Consider the following 23,679-nt stretch of genomic DNA (forward strand, 5'->3'; position numbering starts at 1 on the left):
GATAAAAAAAATTACATATGCGATGTGATTTTTTATTCAATTCTTGCAATTCATATAATAAAAGTTATGAGTTTTTAAACAAAAGTTGTAATTGATTGTTTTCATAATTTAGACTTCAATAATAAAAGAAATTTCATGTGAGAAGTTGTAATTTTTTGTTCAACTTTTATAATTCACATAATTAAAGTTATGATTACTTAAATAAAAGTTGTAATTGAGAATAATTATTTTCATAACTTATTTATCAACCATAAAATAAATTTCACATAAGAAGTTATTATTTCTCATTTAATTGTTGCGATTCAAAAAACAAAAATGTTGATTACTTAACAAAAAATTGTACTTAAAAAAATAGAGCCAAACCCATTATTTTTATTTTAAATAAGGAACAATTTAGTCAATTAACATAAAGTTATTCATGTTAGAAAAGTATGAAGAAATTTCAAAAGAATTATAACATTTTGAGAAACCTGATTATTATGTATATATTTCGTTGAGATTTTATTGTCATTTTTTTATAATATATAAGTTGACAAAATAATATTAGTTAATTTAAATTATTAAACTAATAATTTAAGAAAAATTACATATAGGTCTCATAGATTAAACTTATTCACAACAAGTCTTATAAAATTCAAAAACTGCAGCCAGATCTCTTGATACCTGAGTCTAATTTAAGATTAAGCTACAATGACAATAATATCTTTATTAACATACATTACATTAATCAAATAATTAATTTATAGCTATTTTTATCAATAATTTACAATTATAATTTTACCTTTTTATAATTGTTACTTCATATATTTAATAATTAAATAATTATACGTTACTAACAAAGTTTAATATTAATTATTTATAACTATTTCATCAGTAATTTATAGTTATAATTTTAATTTTTTACAACTATAACTTTATATATTCAATAGTTAAACTGATCAATTTAATTATTAGATATATGAAATTGTAGTTTTAAAATGTTGAAATTATAGTTATCAATTATTTAACTCATGTAATATATATATATATTTCATAGGGACCTTATTGTTTTTTTTTTAATTCAAATTTTTAATTAGACTTAGGTTTTAAGAGACCTAGTTGCAGTTTTTAAATTTTGTATGACTTATTTGTCAATAAGTCAGCTCCACAGGACCTATTTATAATTTTTTTTCTATAATGTATTAAATTAAAACAAAAATCAAGTAATATATCATAAAATTTATAAAATAATTATTTATTATTATTATAACCAAATATAAAATAATTTTTTTTACAAAATTTTTATAAAATAAATATTTTTTATAAAATCTCAGAATTACTTAAAATTATTTATTTTTTAATCTTAAATAAATGAAGCTTAATGTACCACCTAAAATGAGACAGCACAATGAAGACTCAAAATGATATATATTTTTGCTTAATATTAAAATACATGATATTGCTATTCTGGACTGGGTCGCGAAAGTCCAGTCCATTGCGAAATTTGCGATGCGGGTATAGGCTGATTGCTGAGAAGCATTCGCAACCTACGGATTTCGCGGTTGAGGGAGAGGAGGTAGCAAGACGGTGAAAAGGGAAACGAAGGCTTAGCAGCAGCGAGAAATGAGGAAGTTCGATCCATGGCCTGTTTTCTTTAAGCGAGAGTGGAATCGGAATTGGCCCTTCCTGGTTGGCTTCGCCATCACCGGAACCCTAATCGTCAAGTTCACCGCTGGTCTTACAGAGGAAGATGCTAAGAAGTCTAAGTTCGTTCAAGAGCACAGGAGGTAACCTATCTATCACCATTCTTCAAACTCTATTATTTGCTGTATGAAATGAGTGCGCCTCTCATGTTTCCGATCGTGGAAAGCTGAAACAGTGACTCGTTAACTCGATGGCACAATACTCAGCTCTTTATGAATAAATTGATTATAGATTGTTAGTGGTAGCACGGGTCCCCTCTCCCTCCGGTTAGGCTAATGATAAAATCCCAGGATGAAAGGAGCATTAGGATGCACCATGCAAGAATAATTCCAGGGAAAGTCATGGCTGAAATGATTGGTGTATTGGTATTAGGCCTCTCTTGTCCTTCATGCCCCAGTTGATTTTCTTGCTGCATTGCCAAATCCTATCATTATTATTTTCTTTTAAGCCATCCTAGCTTATGGATTCGGTTAACGAGGTTGTTTCGTTCTTATGTTCCAGGTGATTCCAAGTGGTGTGTATGGCTTCGAGCTCTGCACTTTGTTTTCAGCGTCATAGTCGAGAGGTTTGCATGTCTTGGTGTTATAGATTGTAATAACAGAAGAGGGTTTCGGCATTGATCTTTGATTAACAATGGAAAAAGATCCTTGCCAAGCTTTCCATTAAACAATAGATTGACTTTTCGATTTTTTGGTTGAGTCGTTCACGTCAATCCTTATGCTTGAAAAATACATGATATTGTTTTTAGCAATGGCATTCATCTACAGAAAGTGATTTACCTTTTTGCCTTGTTTTCGTTTTCTATTAAACATACAAATCCATTTCCACAAATGGATTCAGTTTCCCATCAATATCACCGGGATAAAAATAGAATATAGGATGCGAGTGTTTTTCAATTTAATTTTTAATAAAATATATATTTCTCAAAAGAAAATCTAAAAAAAAAAAATGATAAGTCAATGCTTGTTTTTGTGACAATGGATTATAAAGGCAGCCCCATGCTGAACAAAGAAGACGCAGAAAGGTAGCCAGCAGAGAGCAGACTATTGCTACATGAAGAAGACAGGCAAAGAACGAGGCATCATTGATAAAAAGGAAAAATAAAGAAAGAAAGAAAGAAAATGAGAAGGTAATAAGGCTTCAAAGTTTGGACTGGAAAAAGAAGTTTCAGTTAGATTGAGAGTTGGGACCAATTACTTGGTAGTCAACGAAAATATTGAAGCGTCCAAAAAGAATACTAGATCAGCAGCTCGTGTCGTGTTCACCATGTTAATCAAGGTAGCACTAGGGACATGGGCCATAAAAGTCCAGTTAAATTTAAGATGCTCCAGGCTCCAATGATATTGCTTGGGCTTGAATTTTTTTAAAATTACATGACAAACTCTAATTTCTCTTTGCCTTTGACCGGGGATTTGATCTTAGCATTGTCATGCTAATAAAACTATATATATATATATATATATTTTTTTTAGTACGATCGAGATAGGTGAAATTTTCATGACTTAAATTGATCAATTCTGAATGATACCATCACGCTGACCGTATAATTTGACTGCAAGTTTTCAAATAAAATTATCAAGTATTGACTAAGGCACCTTCACATTACAAAGGGTAAGATCGTTAGCAAAATTGTTCTCACTAGCCACAAGGGCAAACCCATACTCCATAATTCAGCACAATCAAAAGAAAAATAATACATAATTTTTCTTACCTAATTAAATTTATTTTCCTTCTTGCTTGTCAAGAAAACAATTCTTACAGACAAAACCCTAAGCTAAAGTCTCGCATAAATCACTCCTTCCCTCCTAAGCAAAATGTTTATCACAACCCAAAGTCAAGTTCAGCTCGTCTTAGAACGCCAGTTACTCTCTTGTAGAATTCTGGTTCTTCCTTCTTTATATCATCTATTGTCCGTGACTCATGCTCATCCGCCTGAACAAATAAAGAACTAAATTATCCATCTAAATATTTTCAAGTAATGCAAAACAGATATCAAAACATCATCAAAAACATGTTATCTTCACAATGATTTTGACAACTCTAATACAAGGACGAAGAGAGAACCACTACAGCGACAGCAGCAAAAGAGGGCACTCGTTTGATAGCTAACAAAATCTTTCAGCCACTATTTTTCAATTTAGCGATTGGGTGTTGTTTTGCAGGTTAGAGCTATAATTTGGCACATAAACTCGTTATGATTAGTTTTAATCTTCCAACCACGCCCAGAAATCTGAACACTGGTTATAATCAAACGCAGCTTTGAATTTTTCATGTATCACCTACTAAATAATATTTTAAATAAATTTTCAGGATCTCGCAAAAAAAAAAACCTCTTTTAATCTTATTTATAAGTTATTTTTAACATGTTTTAATGGAACAAAGGAAAACTTTAAAACTCATTAAGTCTATTGAAAAGTTTAAGAAGTTCACAACTTTGTCCCTCCCTATTAAATATACATAAATAACTTACTTTCTCTCACCAATTTAAAGGGAGGTAAAGCAGGAAACCTATGATAAAAAACCAATAACATGCCTCATAAATAGATCATAAAAATTCTCTCTCTACTTTATAAATAGAACCAGAGGGAGTATTCTAGGAATATATGAAATTCAGAGGTCCATTTTCGTAATAGCACCTAAGTAACAAATGATGCTGAGTACAGAAATGTCACATTTCACGATTGTACCCTTTATGAAGCAGTGGTTGTGTCATGGGCGGTGCACTTCCTATTTAAATAGGGTGCGTATATAGAGACATGCATCGAATAAATAGGCATTCCATACAAAATAAAGCTCACTCCCGGGATGGCAGTTACTAAATTACCTCTTTGAATTTTAAAAGAATTAGATTTGAAACATTGGCCGGTTTAGTGCGATCCCACCTGAACAGTCAAAGCAGAAAAGATTCAAATGAGTTCAAAGTCACTAAATATACATGGAAATTTTATAGTAAAGAGAAAAAGAGATCAAAATGTGCAGTAAGATTAGGTTGTCATCCCATCTATACAACACTAAAGCTTTTAGACTTCACTTTTATTTTCTCTTTTTGGTGGAGGGGCATCTCTGTAAGCTTCACTAATGATTTAAGCATATTTCTTTCCATAAAAAGTCACTCTTTCTTTCTTCCTTTCTTTTTTAAATTGGGGAAAACAAAGTTGTCTCAAATGTTTAGATGACATGGACATGTATTTTGAGTACGTGTAATCTAATAGAAAATTAAAGCGAAAGTCGAAGATTTCAGACCTACGTTCCTACTGATAGAAAGAGCAAGCCACCAGAGTGGCTAAAGGGACGTTAATTAGAGTAGGTATATGCAAATTGAAAGGAATTGGTCTTACGTTTAAGAGAAGGAATGCATGTAATTCAGTAATTGAGCAAAGCTTCGAAATGACACCCTACAGGACAACAGAGTCATCCATACCTTACAAGCATCAATTCATTAACTGATCGCCACATCCCTCGTCCAACATCTTTAGCAAACTGCTCTCTAGCACTTCTGCCGTGCCACAATTCTTTGGCAATATACATCACTTCTTCCACATCAACCTTTGAAGTGGGAACAAAGACAACAGATGATAGAAAACGTGTAATTCTTGTGTGGGTAATAAAACAATCACATGTATAGAATTAAACAGAGTCAAACACAAAAATTAGATGAATTTGTTGTAGTATTCAATTGCAACTTTGCAGAATCCACAATGATTACGTTGAGGCATGCCAGCTGCTTTAAGAATCGCTAAAATGTCCACTAACGATAGTACATTGACAGTTTTAATTTAAATAAAAGAAATTTTGCTAAGGATAACAGTAAAATACTACTTGGTCGATAATATGTCTTCAAAAGAGAATAACAGGAGATTCTCATAACAAAATCAAAGGAGCAAAATGCCAGAATAACTCGTAAATGACAGAAAGCTTGTCAACCTCTCTGCATGTCAAAAACATATTCCCTTTATATATATATATATATATCCTTTTGCAGAGCACCAAAGGGAAGCCATATAAGAAATTCTATCCCATAACTTATGTAGAGGTAATGTCGTAATGATATGCTTTTGAAGATGCAGATATTCCTACCAACCATATAAACCAAATTATCCTGTAAACTGCATATTGTTTCTTCTTTTTGTAACCAAACTTTTGAAATAAATTATAGGAGATTACTCCAATATTTGACCAAAAAAAGAGAGAATACTTCAATATAATAGGCACTTCTGAAATACCAGGAAATAGGTGCGTCCATGCTTCATAGCTAAGAACTTAAGCAATTAAGAGAAGGCTATTATGGGTTTGATTCACATACCGCCAGTTCTGAGTAGTCATAGCCCTAAGGATTAGGGCATGGAAAAATATACGTTCCCATACCTTGTCCTGAACTTTAACCTACTTAAGTGAATGATAGAGACAGGGACAAAACTCCCAACTGTTTGGTCATGGAGGCTCCAATATCATGTCAAGGAGCATTGTAATAAACTATTAGAACTCCGAAGAAATTATAGGAATGGTTTCAATGCTTATATCTCTAGACATGTATAAATATTCTTCAAGCAAGAACTAGAATGAGTTTAATTTAAGAATAATAACTTATAAGTCTGTTGTTAGTTCTAAATCAATTTAAATCCTTTAGCTATATCATACTGTGTGTGGTTTGGCAAAAGGGGAAAAAAATCATTAGGTCCTTTCCAGGAGCGTTAGTTTTGAGGATATACATGAAAGTCATGTAAATGAACTATATTGGCAAGCTAACCAGTTATTTTAACTCCCAACTCGAGGTGTAGCTATTTTCCTTTAGCTCAGTCAGTTTAAATAACTGTTTTGACCATGCGCTCAAGGGTCATTTTTGGATGAGTTTCAGCGTGGCTCAATCTTCAATGGATCAATCTGATAGAGCTGGTGATTCCCAAAAGATTTTCCTGTCATTTCCTAAGGCTTACAGTAGACAATTTAGGCAGGGAGGTGATTTAGAGAAGACTAAGACCAGTGGTCAAGAGGTTTATTTGAAGGTTTATAACTGTAAAATTGAAATGATGAAAGAAAAGTCAGGTTAGGTGTAGCCTAGGATATGGGTACTGTCAGTAGGGGTAATGACTACTTTTTGACTCTTTAAATATGTACTTCCGTGATGAGGGATGGAGAGGACTATTGGAGAATTGTGGTCAAGTGAGAAGAGATCTGGCCTCTGGAATGCCAAATTAGGGGTGGAGAAGATCATCTTTTTTTCATCATTTTATCTTTCTACTTCAGTTTGTATTTGTGAGACACCAGTGTTCGTGTTGCTGCTCAGAGCGTGCAGTTTATGTTGTTTCATCCTCTGTAATTGCCATCTGAGTGTAGTTTCAGTCTTTATTTTGATTGTAATCCCACTCTATTGTTCAGCAATAGTAATTGTTGGTTACATTTACAGTGTATTTCTGGTTTTGCTTATTTTTAAGCTTAATAGAGTAGAGGGTTCCATCACAATCCATGAACAGTAACATGAATAAGGAGATTCTGGTCCAGAGGAAGGCATCAGATTAGTTAATTTTCACCTTCTCATACCCAACGGGCCTGCTGTAACTGAAACTCATAACCTTAGGAATACAAAGAGAAATGAGCAAGTTGGGCATGGCCCAATTAAAGCTGCTGAAAATCCATTCTAGTAAGGAGAAATGAAGTAAGATGATTGGGAGGGAAGCAAAGAAAATGAAGGATGGTAGTAGCTAACTGACACATGGTGATTGTGAAGTGACAAGCAGAAAGGAAGGAATATTGAGGACTCACGGCTGAGGAGGGAACAAAAAATCTAGAGAAGGAAACCTGAGCAGAGGATCCAGCCTCTTGAATGCCGGATACCTTTCAAGTTATTATCTGCATGTTTGTTCTTATTTTGCTCTATAGCTATGTCATAACTATATTTCTGTTTCTGTCATATCAACTCTAGTATTTGGATTGAATAATACAGAGCAGCAGAGTTTCTATCAAATTTCAAGATAATTAGTAGCTAAAGTGTTAACTATGTTACTGTTTGGAGCTACCCGAGGGGCATGCCAGCAATGCCTTCAATTTCTCTTGCATTAGCTCAATTGCAACTCCTTCAATTTCAAACTGCTTATTCAAAGACCAAAGACGCCAGTGCTCGTGGAACTCCTAGTCAATTATATCTCACTTTGAGCATCTTTAACACACTCTTCAGAGAATCACGGCAGCATTTTCATCCCAATTTAATCACTTTTTTACTATCCCATTTTAGCTTTCGACATGGTACATACCTTAAACCAAGCCTTCCGACCTACAAAGAGCGATCTAAATCCGTAGTTCTCACAAAATCTAAAGTTTCCACTTGAGATAATTTTTATGTCAAAAATTAAATAACAACAGATTGTAGAAGTAATAATCACATACAAGAAAAAGTTGGTGAGACATCTATTGATAAGAAAATAATAGAAAATTATTTGAGATAGTTTGAACATGTAGACAGAAGGCTGTTGAAGGCACCAAAGAAGAGGGTGGAATATATAGTCTAAGTCTAGATTTTTGTCAAAAAGGGTAGAAGAATATCAAAGAAAACACTCAATAAAGTTATTGAATGAGATCTTTTAATTAACAATATATCTAAAGTTTTGGTTGTTGATAGAGCACAATGACATTATGCAATATATGTAGCTGACTCCATCTATTAGGATAAGGCCTGTTGTTGTAAAAGTAGTAACACACAAAATATATCTTTCAAGTAACACAGAATGCTTTGTGTACAGAGAAGGAATATAAACATATAAATTACTCAGATGCCCCATTGTCCACGAACTCCTAGCAAGGATATGCTACCCAACAATAAAGTTATATACTTTGACAAGATGTTCGTAAGGTAAACTTCATACCTGCACATGCACAGCTGAGCCATACAATGACTCCTCATGCTCAATTAGGCGCTGATGAAGAGTATGGTAATGATCCGTGTCAAAATTGACTACAGGTTCTGTTTGAACTTGCAACCCTGCTAGACATGTCACAACATAGGAGGCCATGACTTGTCCAAATATTGCCGGGATGGAGCCCAGCACAGGTATGATACGGACCCTAAAGCCTGGTACAATCTAGCAACAGATAAGATGTCAGCAATCTAAGCCATTATAACAGACTCATGGCGATCCATGTCATTAAACATTACAGTAATGATAATAATCAGCAAAGCATAAACTACATTACCAAACAATAACAAGCATATCGGTGGTATTATTAGTAAGTCAAAAATTAACAAAACCAATACTCTCACCTGATAGTCTGAAGGGTTTTCCCCTTCTCCACTTGGTCCTTTGAATGGAAGCAACTTTACTTTGGGTTTCTCTAAAGAAAAGGCAACAGGAATACCACCTTCAATGCCATGATCTTTCCTCAAGCGGTGTCTTACCTAATAAAGGTATGATAATATAACTATTGTCAGAAATCTTAACAATAGCAATATAGGCAAAGGGGAAACATCACCATGAAAAAGCTTGCTCTCATGTTGGCTTTTATTTTCTTTTCATAATAACACTCATGTTGAACATCAAATATTGATATTCCAAGTAACATGAAAAGTATGCCAAGAGGACAATCTTGTCTAGATTACCCATGAATCTATAAACTGATCTATAAAATTTTGGTCTTTTAAAGATTCTTGCATCCAAAAGAGTTCCAACCTTTGCATGGGCACATGCTTTTTAGTACAAGTATTTTGCTGAGTATATGAATGCATGTGAGAGAAGGCAAGACAATGGTTTACTCTTAGGATATATAGGCGTTAGTGCATACAATAGGGAAAGGAAAAACTAAGTAGCAAGTTAAACTGCCTAAGCAATTACAATATGCGGTTTTAGGCCCAACAAAATATAATAATAGTAAAAAAAGGTAATGTCAAAGTATTACAGCTCGAGATAATGGATCATTAGTGGATTCTCTTAGATCAGCAATGCGTATTCTTGTTGGATCGGCCCGAGCACCAGCTCCCATAGCAGATAGAACCTTCAATCCCCTACGTACACATGCAGCAAGAAGGGCCACCTATCACAATCCACAAATCAAGCAATTGAAAGTGAACTCAAGATCATTACGTGTTAGCATAAGAATGACTTTAAAAAGGGAAGATGATTAGAAGGTAGGAATGTGCCATTGGGTTTCATCCTTCCAGGAAGCCAAACCATATTGACTAGTGTACATATATCTACAACCTTTGCTGATACATCTACAATCTCAACAATTCTCACAGCTCTGAGTGTAAGCATTCAAGTGAATTAAAAATCAATCATTGATATAAAAGCAAAAACTACTTTTACGATTATTAGGTATACTATCTGATAGAGCCCGTTATTTTCCTAAGACATCGGAGGAAGTCAAAGGGGCGGAATAACTCTAAATACTTTAACTGGTCCAAGGACTTATCCTTCAGTCCCTAGCCGTAAGGAACAGTAATTTGTGATCTTTTGTTATGATTAGAATCTTTTGGGTAGTATAGGCTGTGTGTAAGCCATGCTGAAGGTATTAATCGTCTTTTGCTTGGAGAGTGGGGGTCAGAAAGGATAATGATATTGTGAGGAGAGACTAGCCTCCCGAATGCCAGTGGGAGTGGAACTTTTATTTTGAAGCTTGTAATCTGGTGGCTGGAGTTATTTTGATTTTATAGAGGAAATATGGTTTTTGCCAGAATCAGAGAGTGTCCTTGTAACTCTGATTCGGTTCATTCAGCTCATTATTATAAAAAAAAAAACCTCAGCATTTTCCTCTCATATTTAGTGCTGTTATTGTCTTATTTATTGTTTCCATTGTATTCCTGGTTGGGTCACATTACTATCCAAATTCATCAAGTTGGGGTATGTCTATGATGTATGAAAAATATTCCTTAAAAGGAGAATACTAGCACACATCAATATAATAAAATAATGAGTAATTCAATAGAAGATACCTTTGTATCAATGTTGTCAATGCAGTCCAGAACAAAATCAGGGTGGCCTGAGAGAATTTCTTCTTCAGTAGATGTATCATATAACAGAACTTTTGCATCTATTTGGCACTCCGGGAAAATAGATAAGAAATGCTCCTTGAGGCACTGAGCTTTTGGGATGCCAACATCTGCTCTTGTTGCAACAGCGTGTCGATTTAGTGAAGAAAGAGAAACCTTCTCATTTAATAAATAAATGAGTATATTATTGTAAAAAATTATCTAAAAAGATTCTAATGCAACCAAATATGACATCAAATTTACAATTCCTTCCTAATTTATGAGATGTTTTAAAAAAACGATTTATGGGCTTCTTAAGTCATACAATGGCTTATATTAGGATAAATAACAACACACGGCTGTAAAGGTTGATATCTGAAGCTTTTAAAAATATCTTTAGCAGGAAGATAAAAACAAAAGTACCCAGTTGATATTTGATTCCCCCCCAGTTTTTTAAACCAACAATCAACATCATTACATCTTTACTTTTCACATATAGATTTTAAAACTTATATTTACAGGACATGTTCCTTATTACAGAGGGTATCAAGCATCTGAAGGAAAGATGCTCCAAATTAAATTAAAATGCTTCGAACCATGTTTGACAATTGACTTCATAAAACATTATGATGTAATATAAGTTGGCAAAAAAAACCACCACTTATGGCATTTGAAAAAATTAATAAAATACAAACATTAGGAAAGCATACATTAATTACAAACCAGCCCATCAGATAGAGCCTTGGACATAAGTAGTTTGAGGTTCCACCTTTCACAAGGAAACAGAGCACAAAACAAACAGGGATGACACACTGAAACCCTAATACAAAGAAAGAAATGGAGAAAACAAAACATAGAGAAGGAAAGATATTGCAGAAAGAAACCTGGTCAAAGTCCACTAGAAGTAGCTTGCCAACCCCTGACCTCAAAAGCATAGATGCAGCATGACTACCAACCCCTCCAAGGCCAATGACCACAACATATGATGCAGTCACTTTCCTTTGAGATTCAAAACCAAAGAACTGAATGTTCCTATTAATACAATGAATATTCCAGAGGAAAAAACTGTTTGATAAGTAAACGCTCAAGAAAAGGACATCTCTCATAAACGTGACTCGTATCCCTTAGAATGTGAAGATGTACCATAAATAAATCTATAACATTAAGCGATGATATAGAGACTAAAAGAGATGTTGTCTTAGTAGTCACAAAAGACAGAAAAAAAAGCTTCATTCTCACTGGGGCAAAACATAATAGCTAAAATATAATAATTGCTCTCTAATCAGCTTGTTCACATTAAACAAGCCTAAGAAACAAACCACAAGCCTGTGCAATAATAGTAACTCAAATTTGTTTGGTTTATTAGTCTCAAGACTCATCATATCAGACAAAGTAACATGTAAAAACCTTTAATTGCCTATCAAACCTAGTAAGACAATATGCATGACAGAAATCTTTGAAGTGACGTCCAGACTAAATAAAATGTCTAGACATATAGAACAACTAGTTGATGCAAAACGGAGGAGGGGCAAAGGGAAAAGAGAAGAGAGAACAGAGATCAAGAGATTAAAGAGAAGAGAAAAACTCAAAAGGAAGTCAAATAATACTCAATTCTTATCCATTCAAAAAGGCATGCAAAAAATGTGTTAAGGTACTATTTATAGGACTGAACCCTAGTATTAAAATCAAAGCATTAAAAGTGAGAATATTTAAGGAATCTGGAATCCTAATAATTTAATGCAAATATTCTAAAATAATTTAAAAGATAATCTAGTAATCTAAAAGATTACATTTATTCAAATCAAATCCTAATTCAAGTCTAAGTAATCATTTTGATAAAATGAAAATCCTAAATCTAATTAGTTATATATCCCATCACCATTACATCAGCATGATACCAAAAGGCCAAATATATTGATTCATGAGATTGGGCATTGACCTACACAAGCATAAGAGCTACTAGCCAATGGTCTGCTGTGAATAAGATCGTAACACATGTTGCCAACAAGTTCCACAATATAATACATAGTGAGGCAAAGAGATAATTTATTAAATGGAATTGTGAGATTAAGGGTGACAACTTGGCATACCTAGTCAGGTGTTCAGAAACAATCTCATCATTTAGAAGATCTTCATTAGCCACCTTATCATTCTTTTTATGAGTGGCAGTACATCTCTCCATACCTGTACAAGACACAAGACCCACACTTACAACAAAACACTGAACAACAACCAGTGTTCTTAATTCTATGGCATGAAATAAAACTTTGTCCATGTGAGAGCACAAACTACGTATTGCAACCTAGTTGAAAATTGAAACACATGAACAGTATTCCTTAGCAAATGTGCATGACCATGCAGTAGAAGGGCAGGATAACTGCCACAATAGGCATAAACATCACTGTGCCACCACTATCATCAATAAACCTAAAATTACTATTTGTTAAGCAAAATTGCAAACACCACATAATAAATGGAAGGGATTGAATACAAATAATTCACTATACCCCATATAACCACATTCAGATTCAACCTACAGTATCATTAGCCAGCCCCTAAAAAGTCCGTTGTTTAGCAAGGACTTTTTATATGTATATGGCAATACTCTAACTTGCTCACACCAATGATCATCTGAATGTTACTGCAAATGCTTTTCTTTTTCCTATATTTACCCCATTTATGCTAAAACCAAGAAATTTCATATCAGGCAAAGATTAAGGGCATCAGATAAGAACAGGATTAATTAAAATCAGACAAGTTGAAGACAAAACATCACGTACCGTTTAATTCAGTAGTATTCTTTCGGCATTGCTGTACACTGCGTCTGCAAAAATCATAGTCAGTACCGTTGAAAAAAGATAAACTCCAAATCCGAGGCAAGAGGCAACCACTAAGCGTTGCATAGTATTTGAAATATCCCGTTTTCCCAGCCTTAGTTTTCTTCCTAGCAGGCAACATCATGCCTCCAAAGACAAAATGATCATATTATTGGTTAGGCTCAATTAATGAATACAAAGTTTCTAGTTTGCATTTACAACCCAAATTTTTCTCCCGGAACTCACACTATCTCCGTCACATATACGTTTAGACCCAAAGAGATAAGGCACGAAATAGTTCACTTGCTCATGCTACAGTTTGGAAACAAAGCTAAGCGTCCAAAAAGGTAATTTTAACTTATACATTTCTCGGTAGGCAAGCAGGTAGAGACTGACTCACTTTTGTAGAAGCTTTAGAACGAAGACGGTAGACACAGAGCCCAAGAGAGCTCCAGCTCCCACCAATGCCACATACTTGGCTCTGTCCATCCGCTTATGTATCTTTTTATCTTTGGTCGAAGAATAAGCTCTTGCCAAAACACCGTGTTCGAGGTCTTCCGAATCCTGGGAATTACGCTGCACGCCGACGTCCCTTGGCGGTTTCCCGGTTTCGTTGAATAGTGACGTCGTCAGCTGGCTCGAGTGATTTGGACCTGAATCAGCCCTTTTCATTGGCTCCAGTTTTTTTTTCGGTTGAGGGGTTTTTTTTTTTCCGTAAGAATGAATATATAAAAAAGGGGAGAATTGGTCGAGATAACCTAGTTGAAACTAAAATTATACCCAAGGATAAAAATAAATTAAAAGACCAAACTTATTATTTTATTTATAAAATAATTTGATGAAATGACTAAAATGTTCCACTATGTTAATTAAAAAGAAATTAAAAAAGATGCACAAAATTCAATGAACAGAGCTTTGGCCATTCCTCTAATAATTGAGGATACATTTGTCGGAACTCCGGTCAGCAAATGAAGAGTTGCCAAAAAAATTCAACTCCCCTTAATTACATGTAATCATCAAAGATTATATGTAAACTCAACAATCAAAGGGTGTAAGGATTTTGGCTTAAGGTTTAAGACTTATAGCTTGAGAGCAAATTTTTTGGCTTAAGAGTTCAAGACTTTTAGCTTGAGAGCAAGGATTTTGGTTTAAGATGCAAGGCTTCTAGTTTAGATGTAAAGCTTTTGGATTTGAGATGCAAACACGTGTTCTTGCTTGAGGTGTAAAGTTTTTGGCTTGAGTGCAAAGGATCTAACTTATGGTGCACGTGTTTTGGCTTAGGGTGTAAGGTTTTTGACTTGAACAATTATATTTACTATCTTATAAATTACATGTAAATCAAGTGCACAAAATGTACCAACTATCACACCCCTATAATTACATGTAAATTAATATGGGAAAAAATTCGTGAGCATGTCTAAGAAATAATTTACATGTAATCTTTAACGAATTACATATAAATCAAACCCATAAAAAGCATGCCCTTATCAATCTCCCAGAATTACATAAAAATGATTATTGATTACATGTAAATCAATATGAGAAAAAATCATGAGTAGTTTGAAAAATAATTTACATGTAATTTCTAGCGAATTACATGTAAATCAAACATATAGAGAGCACGCCCCTGACAATCCCCAAAATCACATGAAAATGAATATAAATTATATATAAATCAATATGTGAAGAAACTCACAAGCATGATTAAGGAATGATTTACATGTAATCTCTAACAGGTTACATGTAAATCAAACACATAGAAAGCAGCTCCTATCAGTGCCCTTAAGTTATATGAAAACGACTATAGATTACATGTAAAGAAATATATGAAGAAATTCACAAATATGCTTGAGGAATACTTTACATGGATTATATGAAAATCAAACATACAAAAAGTACCCTATTGTCAGTGCCCCTAATTTACAGAAAATGATTAAGTCAGAAGCTATTCACCCTAAACTAGATCCTTGCACCTAAGTCAGAAGCTCTGCACCTAAACTAAAACCCTCACATTCTAAACCAAAATTCTTGCACCTTTTAATTTTGCTGCCCCAAATCAAAAAATAAGAGAACACTCATAATGAGTTCTCTTTTGTTTAAGCATTGTGTATCGTATAACAAGTCATATTAAACTGTAAATGATGCGAAGTCAATAATGTAACATGGAAGACAACTAAATTGTTCTTGAAAAATAAGTAAACATAAAGAAGAAGAATGAATAACAAAAGTTTCAATGAAACAGCAATAATTATATTAGATTTGGTCTGTTTTTCTATCAAATATGATCAAAATGATAAACAAAGATCATAGGCCATTTCATATCAAAAAATATATTATGAGGGGTAAGAACAACATCAGGCTCCATGTTAAACTACATCTTACCTTAAAAAAAAAACAAATAAGAGAGATGGCTATAAGTACACTTTAAAATACAATCATATTTTCATTTAATCTTTCAAGGGATTTCCTTGGTCAGTATTTCTTTACAGCTCGCTTGAATTATGAGATGCGTCTAAGAGCTTCTTGACTTGAACTTTTTTTTTCCCTCATGTTCAGCTAAAACCTTATGCTTTAGTACATCTAAAATATTATGCCTAAAATGAAAATTAATAGTTATCACAAACAGTTCATTCAAACATTAATACACAACACCCACAAAATTGCAACTAGCAATTTAAAAGATTATTAAACATCCCATCACAATTTACAATTATCTTGTGAGAAATCTAGATTTCATATGATAACTGATATGGGATGATTTAATGTTATAACAAGTTTGCCTTTTATTATGCAAATAACAAAGAAAACATATTAAAGACAAAATCACAATATAAAACACACCGATATTAATCCAATACCATAAGCTGATATGCCAATCATAAGGTAATGTTTAAAGTTATAAACGTGAATAGATAAAAAAGATGACAGACTCAAAATATTATTGATACTTGAAACATAATTTTTTGGAGGTTCATTATGATGTTTTGAATACTTACATGGATTTCATTATGATGTTATGAGTGATTTAGTCAAGTATTTCATCTACATTATATCTATTGAAAAATAAAGCAATTCTAAACAAAATGCTTGCATTTTGTATGCATATGACAAAATAAAAAGCTCACATGTATTTCAAAACAAGACATTTGAAATATAGGAAAAATTTGTTTGAATAAACAAGATCAATAAAAATACGTATTACACTTTATAGTTCTTGTACAATTTCTCCATTCTAGCAGCAACATTATAAGGTAGAGATCTTGCTTTTGCTTCTTTCTTGGTTCTCAACAGAAGTTGTACAAAACTACAACAAACTCTTCTAAATAGTCATAATAGCACAAGAGGATAACATTACCTCAATATCTTTCCAGTTGTGGGTGCACAAGAGGACCTCCGTATACTTCTAAAGTAGAGGTAAGCAAATACTGCCCAATAAAATGAAGAAAAAGAATAAAATCTCCAAACCATGCTCCTACTCTTTTTGCGTGGCAATCATGTACAATGTTCCAATAACATTAGTCTTTATTGTCTATAAAGTTTTTTTAACTATCAGATTTTCTCAAGGTAAACTAGATAGATAGAACTTTCAAATCAATGATAATGGTATGACGGGAATTTCTACTTTGAATGGAAGATTAAAGTACAGTGATAATCATAGTAGGATAATAAGTGAAGACGCTGAAAGGAAATCACATAGAATTCAAAACCAGAAATCACCTAGAAATTGAAGGGTCTCTCCCGCAAACAATGAAGGGAAATCGTCACTGTCACTGGAGCAAGTCATCGTCGCTATCACGAGGTTGAGATCAATGAGGAGTTTGTTGTCACTGTCACTAAAGAAAGGAGGAAGTCGAATTGAAGAGTTGGTTGAAGATGTGGGGTTGAAGGCGATGGTTTGATGTCACTGTCATCCTTGTCAGTTTGCTGTCTCTTCCTTGTTGTCGCACTTGCCACCTCCCCAATCGCTTTACTTCCTAGATGTTCTTAACCTCGCCCAACCAAATCCTCACTCACACTGCCAATGCTCTCCGTTACAGCCACGCTCAACTTTCCCTTGTTCAATTGACGTCTCTCTGCTTCTCCTATTAGGGATCATCTTGAACTAGCAGTTTTTTTTTTTTTTAATTTCATTGATTTAAACATAGAGATATTTCGATCATTTATTTATATTATTTAATAAATAAAATATTTAGTTTGATTCTTGAATTCAACTTAATCTTTAGGCATAATTTCTCTTTTAACTTAGTCTTTTTTACCAATTCTTCAAAAAAAAAAAACTCTAACTTCCTTTTTTAAGAGGAGAATGACAATAAAACGAAACATGTGAATGACAAATAAATACAGTAAAATATGATAATTATTTTATAATCATTAGGTAATTGTTCAGCATTTTTGGTTTTTTAGAAAAATAATATATTTGCTCCTTCCTCAACCCTTTTTTCCTCTATCTCCCACATCCACACATTTGCCCTTTGTTTCAGGACAATCCAGTAGAGAAGAACAAGGGAGGGATGTGGGAGACACAGGAAAGTAAGGGTTGAAGGAGGGGTGCATATGTCATTTTTCAAAAATCAAAATACTACCTAAAGTCTAGAAAATAATTATCATATTTTGCAGTACATGTTTGCAATTTACATTTGAAAGTATTTTATTACTATTTTTATTTTTTTAAGTAAAATATTGATGAAAGTAATGAGTAAACTTCTCTTAACTAAATTGTTACATAGAAAAGGATTAAAATTTTTCACCCAACAAAAAAAAAAGAAAAGGATTAGAATTTAAATCCCCAATTACTTGTTTAAATCACAAGACACATGCCAACTTAATTAGTAAAAGACTCTGATTTCTAACCATTAATAAATTGCCACTCATAAAAGCATTTTTATGTTATATATGAATGTAAGGCTGATAATAACTTTTATAATTATAAATTCTTTAAAAACAAAATGTTTAATTTCAATTTTCATATACAAAATCTGATCGCTGATTTTTTTTTCCCAAGAAAAAGAAACGATAATCATAATTCCCAATTTTATCTAAGGTCAAAATAATATGAGAGAACATTAATTACGAAACTTTTTATAAAAACAAATCTACCAAGTCTCTATAACTCGGCCAGAAAGACAAGTAAATCACGCCTATTCACCTTGTTTTTGTTGTTTTCTAAATAGAAAACAGATTTGATATGCAAAATACAAAAAAATAAAACCCAAGAAAAAATTCTTTAGATTAGAAATATCACTCATGTCCTTAAATAAAACCTAGACCCTATGTATGTAACAATTTAATTCGAAAATGTCTCCCCATTGTTCTCAATGCAGAGTCTACTTCTTATACTTAATAAAAAAACCGAAAGAAATTAATATATATTCCCTTAACCACACAGAACATTAGGCCTTAGCCTCCCCAAGGAAAGGAACGTCGAGATGTTCTCTGTTGCTATAAGTTTGACTGCTCTTTGGCACAAGTTAAAATGAGAAGTTTTACAAATACTAAATGTCCTACACATGAATGTACACAATACTTCAGATTCTTCTCTCTTTTTTCTTTTTGTTCTTTTCGGGAGGAGGGTGGGTAATGACAATTATTCACAGGTGTTGTGCTCTCCAGTCCACTGCAAAATCATCTTCACTGTCATCATCGCTTGATGGCTCGTCACGTTTAGACTCCATTACCACCTCAGAAGTTTTACTACGCTTTGCATCTTTAGCAGCCTTCAACTCCAATCTCCTCTTCCTCAACTTCTCCACTCTCTCTCTGTTGTTCCTGTACAAAGAGAAGAGCATAGAATAGAGATTTAGCAAAGGATGGAGATCAGAGCAAGATGAAGTAACAAAATAGGGTTTGAGTAGTATCAGAAACTAAGCATACTTCTGCTCTACGGATTCAGCTTCTTCAATCATTTCAGCAGCATCAATCTGCATTTGTAATAACAGACAGATCATTTTGCATATTTGCAGTGCACACATATCTCAGCGGTAAATCAATAGTTAATTAAAAATAGAGCAACAAGAAACTGAGAACCAGCACCTCCTCTTCCTCAAACCGGTCATCCACCTCCTGCAAGTCGTCTTGAATCAACTTTTCAAATTCCTTGTACTCGTCCCTAACAGAGGATTTAACAAAAGTCAATATTATTCAATGTTCAAATCTCTTGAATAATGCAGGAAAATAGAACACAGGACATTTGTAGTTTAAAAGATGAGTGATAGGATATGCTGGAATAGAGTTCACTCAGGAACTCGTCAATCCAACATGACAATGAAAAGATCATGCGATAACATGGAACTCGCCCATCATATTATTAAATTGCCACCAATTTGTTAATCAAAAGAATCACGAGAAGTTTCCAGAGGAAAGGGTGGAAACTCTGAATGGGTGCAGATTGACAGTGACCAGTGTTTCAATCACTCAAGGACCTCAGGGCATCCACAGTCAACAAATTGTCCAAAATCTAAGCCTTCCACTTCAGGATCGTGACCTGGAATAAAATCATGCTAGAAAACACATCTGACATGCTTGTGACTTACAGATGTGGATTCTTGAAAAGCATGTTTGAACCATTCTTAGTTCCTATTTCAAGTTTCTTTAAACAGCTCTGCCAGCCTTCACACCAAGTTTAGAAGCAATCATTCTTTACAACAACTCATTGCCATGATTAAAGATATGACTTCACTTCCTGTAGCCAATAGGGACCTATTTACAATGTAATAGTTTCAACCTTCTCCATCACTTCTTGATCGTGATTTATCACATGTGTCATCTGTTTCAGTGGAGCAGCCTAGCTACAGGCATTCTGCTCGGAGCTAGCATTGGGCAATCAGCCAACAGATTTATGCTTAAGATTCTCTCCGCAATCCAAATAGCATCAGCATTGATCCTTCAAGAAAATTTGTTAACTAAATAATACAGCTAATCTAAATGGACATGATAATTTTGGCATCACATCTATCATCCATAACAATCATACAACTACTAGTCAAAAGGGGCTATTCGTCACATCTTAAAAGTTTAAAACGGTAAAAGTAACGCCCATTTGTGCTTGCCAAACTGATTTTTCCATAGCTTTTAGGTTTTGTGGATGGACTTTCAAAATAATCTTTTTACACCCAAACGAACTTTTAGAAAATGTACTTTCTAGAAGGACTTTTGGGGGGTGTTGGATGTAGCATCCAAAGACCCCCTAATACGTTAATTGACCAAATTATTGGCCAAAAAAAAAAAAAACGTTGTCAAAATTAAAATAGGAAGTCATTTGCCTTGGGTTCAAAGTTGAGGCAGGCCATTTGTAATTTAGCCTAAAGGAAATTAGGACTTCCAATGACCTTAAATCCCCTTTTCTTCATAGTTGTTTTTCCAAGCTACCTCTATTCATTTTGCATCCCACTTCCCTTTAATTTCAAAAGTTCTTCCATCATCAACTTTCAAACTAGTACAATTATTCTTCCACTCTCTCATTTGTGCAGACAATTGCGCCATAGGATCCAATTCAGGAAACTCAATACTAAATAAATAAATATAACAAGGCCAACAAAAAAATTAAAGCATCACAGTTAGTATCATGTTTCAACAGAGAGGTAACCAATAATTTAGCAGTCAAATGCAAAAACATCAAGAAGCAGGAACCTACTTGACATCAGGTTTAACAGGTTTTATGCCACGAGCACGCAAATCAGCATCCTTGTTATCAAAAAACCCTTCAGGAAGAACCCCTTTTACTTGTTTGGCTTCTGTATCAGCAGGCATGCCTGATGTCTGACTAGCCTCCATTGCAGCCTGACTTCCCTTTGGCTGTGCTGCATTATTGCTATGTAAACCACCTTTCAACTTCTCTGCGTTTAACACTTGGCTCTGAGCAGAAATCCCCATTCTTTTATCTGAATCAGGGTCCACCGACTGGACAGAGTCCTTTTCTGCAAGAAAACAACGCATTCAAGTCTTCAACATGGTTTGTCTTAACCATGTTTGGTTGGAAGGGAAATTTTCCCTCCCCTTGTTTGGATGGAAAAATGGAGGGAGGGGCCGCCCTCCCCTTGGCAAAAATACAATGGAGGGGAGGGATCCCCCCCGTCCAAACTGGGGAGATTCCTCCCCTAACTCCCCTTAAAAGCCATTTTCTCAGGTGTTTACAATCTCAGACACCACAACTTTTCATACTCCATCATTAAATGATAGTCCAAAAAATTGGGTATGGCAACCCTCAACAGAGGGCAAGCAAAAACCCTTCCTTTCTCCTCATTGGATGTCACTGCTTTCAATAATATATTCAGTTTCGTCTCACATTTTTCAATGGTACATTATCTTTTGCTAATATACATATATGTGGAAAAAAATATTTTACAACCAAGAAGAGCATTTTAGATTGTCAATTCCATTCTCAAAAGTCACATTTTCTCAAGGCATAGAAAGTAGAGATTCATGAAAAGATAATAATGCATGGAAAGAAAATGATTATTTTGCAATTCTCAGTATTCCAAGCAAATAGGTGTCTTATTAATAAACTGCATTGCAAAAGAAAAAGAAGAGTATATTACATCTATAATCGAAGTAACAGCATACATATCAAGACAGATATATCTGTCTCCATGGGCTGTATATGTTGGCATGAGCAAGAGTGTATGAATATACAGCAATATTTGTCTAAACTAAATCCTTACCTGATCTTGGCTTTCGAGCACTGTTGTCATCAAAAAAATCTGGTGGAAGCACAGATGATGGTGGAGGTTTTGGTGATTCTTGCGAATGATTGAGCATTTTAGATTGTGATTCTGAAGCATTCTCAGGTTTAGGCTTAGGCAACTTGGTATCTGCAACAGGCTTTGCATGACTTTGCTGGGCTAATCCAGCAGCATTAGCTTTAAGATTATTTATTGCCTGTCACCCCACAAGAAAAGAAAAAAGGGACCAAACTATCAGACTTCTTCCCCTAAACCCACTTGAGGAGAATTAAATTAAATGTGAAACAAAGGCAAAAGGAAAATAGACCACTATAAGATCTTGTAAACATAAAATTTTGCGTGTACAATTATATAAAGCTACTACCATCGATGTTTTGACGTGTCACAGGATATGCATAACATAAATGAGATTGTAAGATATCATCACCTCACGATGCTTACGAGAAATTTGGTGTGCATCCCAGTTAGATTCATGCTTCAGAACAACATCACAAACCCGGCAGACCGGCTGATCAAATTCATTATACCTGTTTGAATATCCACAAAAAGACAGGCACATTCAGAAAATTCTTCTTGAAAGGCTAAAATATTCCATCCAGTCATCATTGGGGCTCTCGCTTTCTTGGCTGTGTGCCTTAGAGATAATGAGAGACAAGCTGATAACCAACAATTATTAGATGCATAGTGGTGCTAAAGCGATCGAAAATAAATAGCCAGCAGCTTGTAAGTTGGCAGAAAAACAGATAAACTAACAAATGGACCTAACAGGATAAGGATGTCAAGAAACTTGGCGATTTTACTTTTCTTGGTCCATGAGGGGGCCTAATAGTTGATGAAGAATATGAAAACAAGTTAGACAGTGAATCCAGAACTATACAAGTATGATGGCAAGCAATCCTAGATGCAAACTTATCAACAGCTTGTTAAAACGAAATTTATGAATGAAAGCGCAGAGGACTCATTTGGCCGAGCGGAGCACACCAACCTCACAAGAGGGGAATCTATGCGCTTTTCCTTCTTCTGAGCATTCAATTTAGCACGAAATAATGCCTTTTTTTGGGCTTGAGCATCCATTTTCTATTCGTTGAAGAAAGTATGTCGTCAAGGAATCAAGAGGCAAAAAAAAAAAAAATCGCTGGCTTAAACCTTTAACCAGGAAAGCTGAGAAACGAAAGGAAGAACTGGATAATTCATCTTCGCGATTCGCGCTTGAGATGGAGTATTCTACCTCGCTTCAGAAATGCTAGTATTGTCTCCAGGTACAAGGTCGAGGCTCGAAGGGTTCGTTCTTCTTTCTTCTTCTTCTTCCTCCTCCTCCTCCAATCGCAAGAACATATTTTTTTTTTATTACAAAAAATTATATTCTCTTTAATTAAAAATATAAGTTATTTTTGACAGAATATTATTAATAATAAAATAATTATTTATATTTAAATTATTTTGTTTATAAAAAAACACAAAAAGTAAGAGCAAAGTAAAAAAAAAAGGGCAAACGAAGGCAACATGACACTCTTAAAGGAGGTCTGCAATTACATTCTTGATCTTTTAT

The 23,679-nt window shown here is 34.1% G+C and overlaps 3 protein-coding genes across 9 annotated transcripts; 1 reads left to right on the top strand and 2 right to left on the bottom strand.

Moving 5' to 3' along the window:
- Positions 1 to 1,456: 1,456 nt before the first annotated feature.
- LOC129303857 (ATP synthase small subunit 6-A, mitochondrial-like) lies at positions 1,457 to 2,467 on the top strand. The gene has a single exon (XM_054943403.1). It carries the CDS (start codon positions 1,603 to 1,605, stop codon positions 1,768 to 1,770), a length of 168 nt encoding a protein of 55 aa, XP_054799378.1. The 5' UTR covers positions 1,457 to 1,602; the 3' UTR covers positions 1,771 to 2,467.
- Positions 2,468 to 3,230: 763 nt separating this feature from the next.
- LOC129303167 (tRNA threonylcarbamoyladenosine dehydratase) lies at positions 3,231 to 16,867 on the bottom strand. 3 transcript variants are annotated; one of them, XM_054942280.1, is made up of 12 exons: positions 16,808 to 16,867; positions 13,853 to 14,105; positions 13,417 to 13,460; positions 12,727 to 12,820; positions 11,521 to 11,668; positions 10,601 to 10,813; positions 9,568 to 9,702; positions 8,936 to 9,070; positions 8,541 to 8,756; positions 5,105 to 5,229; positions 4,508 to 4,565; positions 3,231 to 3,615 (listed from the first exon to the last, which is right to left on the bottom strand). In XM_054942280.1, the coding sequence occupies exons 2-12, from the start codon at positions 13,939 to 13,941 to the stop codon at positions 3,505 to 3,507; spliced, it is 1,368 nt and encodes a 455-aa protein (XP_054798255.1). In that variant the 5' UTR covers positions 13,942 to 14,105; positions 16,808 to 16,867; the 3' UTR covers positions 3,231 to 3,504. The 3 variants fall into 3 exon arrangements, with proteins under 3 accessions (XP_054798255.1, XP_054798253.1, XP_054798252.1); XM_054942278.1 differs by lacking the exon at positions 16,808 to 16,867 and having other exon boundaries at positions 13,417 to 13,454; positions 13,853 to 14,989; XM_054942277.1 differs by lacking the exon at positions 16,808 to 16,867 and having other exon boundaries at positions 13,853 to 14,988.
- Positions 16,868 to 18,789: 1,922 nt separating this feature from the next.
- On the bottom strand, positions 18,790 to 23,477 carry LOC129303643 (protein ABA AND ROS SENSITIVE 1). Of its 5 annotated transcripts, none has more exons than XM_054943094.1 (8): positions 23,359 to 23,475; positions 23,116 to 23,207; positions 22,558 to 22,657; positions 22,110 to 22,326; positions 21,083 to 21,365; positions 19,483 to 19,558; positions 19,324 to 19,370; positions 18,790 to 19,218 (listed from the first exon to the last, which is right to left on the bottom strand). In XM_054943094.1, the coding sequence occupies exons 2-8, from the start codon at positions 23,202 to 23,204 to the stop codon at positions 19,041 to 19,043; spliced, it is 990 nt and encodes a 329-aa protein (XP_054799069.1). In that variant the 5' UTR covers positions 23,205 to 23,207; positions 23,359 to 23,475; the 3' UTR covers positions 18,790 to 19,040. The 5 variants fall into 5 exon arrangements, with proteins under 5 accessions (XP_054799069.1, XP_054799067.1, XP_054799071.1 ...); XM_054943092.1 differs by having other exon boundaries at positions 23,277 to 23,443; XM_054943096.1 differs by lacking the exon at positions 23,116 to 23,207 and having other exon boundaries at positions 22,572 to 22,657; positions 23,359 to 23,477.
- Between the last annotated feature and the right edge of the window lie 202 nt (positions 23,478 to 23,679).

The sequence above is a fragment of the Prosopis cineraria genome, unplaced genomic scaffold (assembly GCF_029017545.1).
Source record: "Prosopis cineraria cultivar Desert tree isolate PC_DT_omini unplaced genomic scaffold, ASM2901754v1 PC2, whole genome shotgun sequence".
Lineage (NCBI taxonomy): Eukaryota > Viridiplantae > Streptophyta > Magnoliopsida > Fabales > Fabaceae > Prosopis > Prosopis cineraria.

Coding starts and splice junctions, on each gene's coding strand:
- LOC129303643 (XM_054943092.1), bottom strand. CDS start 23,324: ATGAATTATCCAGTTCTTCCTTTCGTTTCTCAGCTTTCCTGGTTAAAG. Junction 19,559..21,082: donor CCTGTTAAACCTGATGTCAA/GTAGGTTCCTGC, acceptor ATCCTCTGTTAG/GGACGAGTACAAGGAATTTG. Junction 19,219..19,323: donor GCTGAATCCGTAGAGCAGAA/GTATGCTTAGTT, acceptor CTCTTTGTACAG/GAACAACAGAGAGAGAGTGG.
- LOC129303857 (XM_054943403.1), top strand. CDS start 1,603: ATGAGGAAGTTCGATCCATGGCCTGTTTTCTTTAAGCGAGAGTGGAAT.
- LOC129303167 (XM_054942277.1), bottom strand. CDS start 14,124: ATGAAAAGGGCTGATTCAGGTCCAAATCACTCGAGCCAGCTGACGACG. Junction 10,814..11,520: donor TTCTAGTGGACTTTGACCAG/GTTTCTTTCTGC, acceptor TTAAATGAGAAG/GTTTCTCTTTCTTCACTAAA. Junction 3,616..4,507: donor TTCTTTTAAAATTCAAAGAG/GTAATTTAGTAA, acceptor TTATTTGTTCAG/GCGGATGAGCATGAGTCACG.